The sequence below is a fragment of the Somniosus microcephalus genome, chromosome 11 (assembly GCF_052327205.1).
Source record: "Somniosus microcephalus isolate GS21.2 chromosome 11, FLI_Smic_1.0, whole genome shotgun sequence".
Taxonomy (NCBI): Eukaryota; Metazoa; Chordata; class Chondrichthyes; order Squaliformes; family Somniosidae; genus Somniosus; species Somniosus microcephalus.
The window spans coordinates 238,056,790-238,064,223 of NC_140997.1; the positions used below are offsets into that span (position 1 = coordinate 238,056,790).

Consider the following 7,434-nt stretch of genomic DNA (forward strand, 5'->3'; position numbering starts at 1 on the left):
CCAGGAGAGAAAGGCCAGGAGAATGGGATAAGTGGCTAACTGAGAGATACAGCACAGACACCCTTCCCTCGTCTCCCCTCTCTCCCACAGACCCTGGCTGAGGGGACAGATTCGACTCTCAGCAACACTCATTTTCTGACACTTATTCTTGAACGATAGTTATTGTGTGAAGAACCAAAGGGTGAAACTGTACCCCAGTGAGAGTCCGTGTCTGTGGAGCTGTACCCCAGTGAGAGTCAGTGTCTGTGGAACTGTCTCACACTGAGTGTCAGTGTCTGTGGAACTGTACCCCAGTGAGAGTCAGTGTCTGTGGAACTGTACCCCAGTGAGAGTCAGTGTCTGTGGAACTGTACCCCAGTGAGAGTCAGTGTCTGTGGAACTGTACCCCAGTGAGAGTCAGTGTCTGTGGAACTGTACCCCAGTGAGAGTCAGTGTCTGTGGAACTGTACCCCAGTGAGAGTCAGTGTCTGTGGAACTGTACCCCAGTGAGAGTCAGTGTCTGTGGAACTGTACCCCAGTGAGAGTCAGAGTCTGTGGAACTGTACCCCAGTGAGAGTCAGTGTCTGTGGAACTGTACCCCAGTGAGAGTCAGAGTCTGTGGAACTGTACCCCAGTGAGAGTCAGTGTCTGTGGAACTGTACCCCAGTGAGAGTCAGTGTCTGTGCAACTGCACCCCAGTGAGAGTCAGTGTCTGTGCAACTGTACCCCAGTGAGAGTCAGTGTCTGTGGAACTGTACCCCAGTGAGAGTCAGTGTCTGTGGAACTGTACCCCAGTGAGAGTCAGAGTCTGTGGAACTGTACCCCAGTGAGAGTCAGTGTCTGTGCAACTGCACCCCAGTGAGAGTCAGTGTCTGTGGAACTGTACCCCAGTGAGAGTCAGTGTCTGTGGAACTGTACCCCAGTGAGAGTCAGTGTGTGTGGAACTGTACCCCAGTGAGAGTCAGTGTCTGTGGAACTGTACCCCAGTGAGAGTCTGTGGAACTGTACCCCAGTGAGAGTCAGTGTGTGTGGAACTGTACCTCAGTGAGAGTCAGTGTGTGTGGAACTGTACCCCAGTGAGAGTCTGTGGAACTGTACCCCAGTGAGAGTCAGTGTGGAACTGTACCCCAGTGAGAGTCGGTGTCTGTGGAACTGTACCCCAGTGAGAGTCAGTGTCTGTGGCACTGTACCTCAGTGAGAGTCAGTGTCTGTGGAACTGTCCCCCAGTGAGAGTCAGTGTCTGTGGAACTGTCCCCCAGTGAGTGTCAGTGTCTGTGGAATTCTACCCCAGTGAGAGTCAGTGTCTGTGGAACTGTACCCCAGTGAGAGTCAGTGTCTGTGGAACTGTACCCCAGTGAGAGTCAGTGTCTGTGGAACTGTACCCCAGTGAGAGTCAGTGTCGGTGGAACTGTACCCCAGTGAGAGTCAGTGTCGGTGGAACTGTACCCCAGTGGTTGGGGGCTGTGGGAGGCGGGGGTTTAGGGGGGGCCGAGGTTTATTGCGGTGGGGTTGGGTGGTGGGGTTGGTGGGTAATGAACTATGGGCCTTGGTAGGTAATCTGTTGTGACGCAGGCTCCACTCCGGGAACATGAAGTCCTTGGTTCTTTCTCTGGAGCCGGGCAGCGCTCAGTGTTTGCTGTGATGTGACGGCAGTTACAGTTTGTACTTGTCGAACAGGGTACGTCAAATCGCCACAGTGTTGGCTGCACCAAGGCCCCGAGCCCCCACTCCTGATCACTAGTCAGTGGCCCCTGTGTGAGAGAGAGTGTCTGTGTGAGAGAGAGTGTCTGTGTGAGTCTGTGTGAATGAGTGTGTTTAGCCTCGGCCTGTTATAGAGGCTATTGGAGGTACTGAGCACAAGCCCACCCAGATGATTGTGTTTACAGGGATGACATCATCATATTTTAGGACATAGTTTGTCTGAATTTAACTTTGTCTTCAAGTTGAATCTGGAATGGGAGGGACTGGTCCCGGCGCGGTGGGGAGTTGGGGGTGGGAGAGATGGGGAGGGGAGTGGGGGGGAGGGAGGGGAGTGGGGGGGGGAGTGGAGTGGGGGGGGAGGGGGGGGGAGTGGAGTGGGGGGGGAGGGGAGGGGAGTGGGGGGGGAGGGGAGTGGAGTGGGGGGGAGTGGAGTGGGAGGAGGGGAGTGGGGGGAGTGGGGAGGGGAGTGGGGGGGAGGAGAGGGGGGGAGTGGAGTGGGGGGAGGGGAGTGGGGGGAGGGGGGGAGTGGGGGGGGAGGGGAGTGGGGGGGGAGGGGAGTGGAGTGGGGGGAGGGGAGTGGGGGGGAGGAGAGGGGGGGAGGGGGGAGGGTGAGGGGGATGGGGAGGGGAGTTGTGGTGAGGGTGAGTGGGGGAGGTGAGTGGGGGAGGGGGATAAATGTAGAAACTGGGCTGAGACGCGATGCTGTCTGGGGATGAACTGTGGGTGTGAGGGTTGCACAGTGAGCTGCCCTTCACCGCGGTGATGTTGCTGTGTTGCAGGGCCCGGCGCGGGTTTAAGGTGGAACCGCATCTTCTCCAGAAGCAGGAGGGCGGGTAAGTGAGAGGCGGAGGCGCCATGGCCCAGCGAGCCGCCTCTCTCGCCGGGGCAGTGGCTTGTGTTGTGACCCTCCTGGTGGCCAAGGCTCGGGCTCAGGGACTGAAGCAAACGTCGCGGTTTGCGGGGAAACCCTTTGTGGCGGTGTGGAACGCTCCGACCCAGGAATGTGTCCGCTATTCGGTCACTCTGGACCTCAACATGTTCGACATCATTTCATCGCCAAACGAAGGGTTTTATGACCAGAAACTGACCATCTTCTACAAAGAGAGACTTGGTAAATACCCGCACTACCGCGGGCAGCAGCCTGTCAATGGAGGCTTGCCACAGAACAGCAGCCTGCTGGGGCACCTGACCGAGGTGGAGCGGGACATCGAGCGCTACATGCGGTCCCGGACGCCGAGGGTCTGGCGGTCATCGACTGGGAGGAGTGGAGGCCGCTCTGGATCCGTAACTGGAAGAGCAAGCAGATTTACCGCAACAACTCACGGCGCCTGGTGTCCAACAAACACCCGGAATGGCCCCAGAACGACGTCAACAGAGAGGCACAGTTCGAGTTTGAGCAATCTGGCCAGAGGTTCATGGTGGAGACGCTGCGCAAGGCAGGAACACGAGGCCGCGCAGCATGTGGGGCTTCTACCTGTTCCCCGACTGTTACAACCATGATTACAAGAACAGTGCAGCCAACTACACGGGCCGCTGCCCTGACGTGGAGATCTCCCGCAACGACCTGCTGATGTGGCTGTGGAGGAACAGCACGGCTATCTACCCCTCCATCTACCTGGACAAAATGCTGCGCTCCTCTGACAGCGGCATCAAGTTTGTCCGCTCCAGAGTCAAGGAGGCGCTACGAGTGTCCGAGCTCCACAGCGACAACTACTCACTGCCTGTGTTCGTGTACTCGCGGCCCACCTACAGCTACACTGTCGACCTGCTGACCCAGGTAAGCAGCCCAGCCAGGCTTACAGCACAGTGTTCTTCATCTCCAGGCACACTGTCTGTCCCCAGCACTCCCCGGATAGACACAGAGTAAAGTTCCCTCTACACTGTCCCATCAAACACTCCCAGGGCAGGTACAGCACGGGTTAGATACAGAGTAAAGCTCCCTCTACACTGTCCCATCCAACACTCCCAGGGCAGCGACAGCACGGGTTAGATACAGAGTAAAGCTCCCTCTACAGTCTCCCATCAAACACTCCCAGGGCAGGTACAGCACGGGTTAGATACAGAGTAAAGCTCCCTCTACACTGTCCCATCAAACACTCCCAGGGCAGGTACAGCACGGGTTAGATACAGAGTAAAGCTCCCTCTACACTGTCCCATCAAACACTCCCAGGGCAGGTACAGCACGGGTTAGATACAGAGTAAAGTTCCCTCTACACTGTCCCATCAAACACTCCCAGGGCAGGTACAGCACAGGGTTAGATACAGAGTAAAGCTCCCTCTACACTGTCCCATCAAACACTCCCAGGGCAGGTACAGCACAGGGTTAGACTCAGAGTAAATGAGTAAGCCTGTTCTGTGAAACTGATTTCTTCCTATCTCGACTCTAATGTTTCTCCCCTTGTGTGGTAAACCACTTTTATCGTTACACTATAGTTATCACTGTTGTATTGTTATCACCGTTATCACTGTTGTATCACGATACGAGGTCGCCTCTTGTCGCGCTGTTATACCTGGGCTGACCACCTCCGACTCCGCCCATGGCTCCACCTACCTGCCCAGGTATAAAGGTAGTCGACTGGCTGGTATTCCTCCTTGTTGGACCCGATCACCCACGAGGGTGGGCTCTGTTATTTAGTCAATAAAAACCTTTAGTTACGTTCCTAACTCGTCGCTTTTTATTGGACGAATTGATAGGTATATCAATTTTATACCAGCCAGTCGACTACCTTTATACCTGGGCAGGTAGGTGGAGCCATGGGCGGAGTCGGAGGTGGTCAGCCCAGGTATAACAGCGCGACAAGAGGCGACCTCGTATCGTGATACAACAGTGATAACGGTGATAACAATACAACAGTGATAACTATAGTGTAACGATAAAAGTGGTTTACCACACCTTGTCCAGTCTCTTCCCACCTACATTCGCGACTCTTCCAACGCCCTCCGCCACTTTAACAGTTTCCAGTTTCCTGGCCCCAACCGCTTCCTTTTCACCATGGACGTACAATCCCTCTACACCTCCATCCCCCACCAGGATGGCCTGAGGGCGCTCCGCTTCTTCCTTGAACAGAGGCCCAACCAGTCCCCATCCACCACCACCCTCCTCCGCCTGGCTGAACTTGTTCTCACATTGAACAACTTCTCCTTTGACTCCATTCACTTCCTCCAAATTAAAGGTGTTGCTATGGGCATGGGTCCTAGCTATGCCTGCCTGTTCATGGGATATGTGGAACATTCTTTGTTCCAGTCCTACTCGGGTCCCCTCCCTCACCTTTTTCCGATACATTGATGACTGTATCGGTGCCGTTTCCTGCTCTCACCCCGAACTAGAAAATGTCACCTTCACATGGTTCATCTCCGACTCTTCCCTTCCCTTCCTCGACTTCTCTGTCTCCATCTCTGGGGATAGGTTATTGACCAACATTCACTACAAGCCCATTGACTCCCACAGCTACCTGGACTACACTTCCTCCCACCCAGCCCCCTGTAAGGACTCTATTCCATTCTCCCAGTTTCTCCGCCTCCGCCGTATCTGCTCCGACGATGCCACCTTCCACACCAGTGCTTCCGACATGTCTTCCTTTTTCCTTAACCGAGGATTCCCCTCTACCGTGGTTGACACGGCCCTCGACCGTGTCCGTTCTATCTCCCGCACTTCTGCCCTCACCCCTGCCCCTCCCTCCCGGAACCACGATAGGGTTCCCCTTGTCCTCACCTTTCACCCCACCAGCCTCCACATTCAACAGATCATCCTCTGCCATTTCCGTCACCTCCAACGTGATCCCACCACCAAACGTATCTTCCCCTCACCTCCCCTTTCAGCATTCCGAAGGGACCGCTCCCTCCGCGACACCCTAGTCCACTCCTCTATCACCCCCAGCACCCCTTCCCCTTCGCCCGGCACCTTCCCGTGCAAGTGCAGGAGATGTAACACCTGCCCCTATACCTCCCCCCTTCCCACTGTCCAGGGCCCCAAACACCCCTTCCAGGTGAAACAGCGATTTACTTGTACTTCTCGCAATCTAGTATACTGTATTCGCTGCTCACGATGCGGTCTCCTCTACATTGGGGAGACCAAACGCAGATTGGGTGACCGCTTTGCGGAACACCTCCGTTCAGTCCGTAAGGGTGACCCCGAGCTTCCGGTCGCCTGTCATTTTAATTCACCGCTCCATTCCCACTCGGACCTCACCGTCCTTGGCCTCTTGTATTGTTCCACGGAAGCTCAACGTAAACTCGAGGAACAGCACCTCATCTTCCGATTAGGCAGTCTGCAGCCTTCCGGTCTCAATATCGAGTTCGACAATTTCAGATCATAACCTCGGCCCCTATTTTTTCTTTTCTCTCTCACATGGCAGCTGTCGATCATTTTCCATCGCCATTTACACCTCATCTAGAGTCATCTTTTTTTCTTAACTGGTCCCATTACCATCTCCTCTTGCCTTGCACCATCATCCCTTTTGTCCTTTAATCTCTCCCGCCTTCCACCCTATCACAGACCGACCCTTTTGTTCCTTCCTCCCCTCCCCCCATTCCCCGCCCCTACACTTGATTAAAAAACCTGTTCCATCTCCAACCTTTTCCAGTTCTGACGAAGGGTCATTGACATAGATACATAGAAGATAGGAGCAGGAGTAGGCCATTCGGCCCCTTGGGCCTGCTCCGCCATTCAATGAGATCATGGCTGATCATCCAAACTCAGTACCCTGTCCCTGCCTTCTCCCCATATCCCTTGATCCCTTTAGCCTCAAGAAATATATCCAACTCTTTTTTGAATATATTTAATGAACTGGCCTCCACCGCCCTCTGTGGTAGAGAATTCCGCAGGTTCACCACTCTCTGGGTGAGGAAATTCCTCCTCATTTCAGTCCTAAATGTCCTACCCCTTATCCTTAGACTATGACCCCTGGTTCTGGACTCCCCGGCCATCAGAAACATCCTTTCTGCATCTAGTCTGTCCAGACCAGACAGAATTTTATAGGTTTCGATGAGATCCCCTCTCAATCTTCTAAACTCCAGTGAGTATAAGCCCAATTGACACAATCTCTCCTCATACGTCATTCCTACCATCCCAGGTATCAGCCTGGTGAATCTTCGCTGCACTCCCTCCATGGCAAGAACGTCCTTCCTCAGGTAAGGCGACCAAAACAGCACACAATACTCAAGGTGTGGTCTCACCAAGGCCCTGTACAACTGCAGCAAGACATCCTTGTTCCTGTACTCAAACCCTCTTGCTACGAAGGCCAACATACCATTTGCCTTCTTAACCGCCTGCTGCACCTGCATACTTACCTTCAGCGACTGGTGCACAAGGACCCCCAGGTCTCTTTGCACTTCCCCTTCTCCCAATCTATTGCCATTCAAATAATAATCTGCCTTCCTGTTTTTGCCACCAAAGTGGATAACCTCACATTTATCCACATTATAGTGCATTTGCCATGTTTCTGCCCAATCACCCAACCTGTCCAAATCGTGCTGGAGTTTCATGACATCCTCCTCACAGCTCACCCTCCCACCCAGCTTTGTGTCATCTGCAAATTTGGAGATATTACATCCAATTCCCTCGTCCAGATCATTAATATATATTGTGAACAGCTGGGGTCCTAGGACCGATCCTTGCGGTACCCCACTAGTCACTGCCTGCCACTCGGAAAACGACCCGTTTATTCCCCTGAAACGTTAACCCTGTTTCTCTCCCTACGATGCTGCCTGACCTGCTGAGTGTTTCCAGCATTCTCTCTCGTTATATCTGATTTC

At 54.0% G+C, this 7,434-nt stretch overlaps 1 protein-coding gene across 1 annotated transcript in view; it reads left to right on the top strand.

Annotated features, from left to right (window-relative positions):
- The first annotated feature begins 2,430 nt into the window (after positions 1-2,430).
- The window catches only part of LOC147111365 (hyaluronidase-2-like), a 13,333-nt gene continuing 8,329 nt past the window's right edge, over positions 2,431-7,434 (top strand). The window contains 3 exon segments of the mRNA XM_086002189.1: positions 2,431-2,902; positions 2,905-3,114; positions 3,117-3,457. Of these exon segments, the coding sequence (XP_085858315.1) occupies positions 2,536-2,902; positions 2,905-3,114; positions 3,117-3,457 (918 nt within the window). The 5' untranslated portion in view covers positions 2,431-2,535.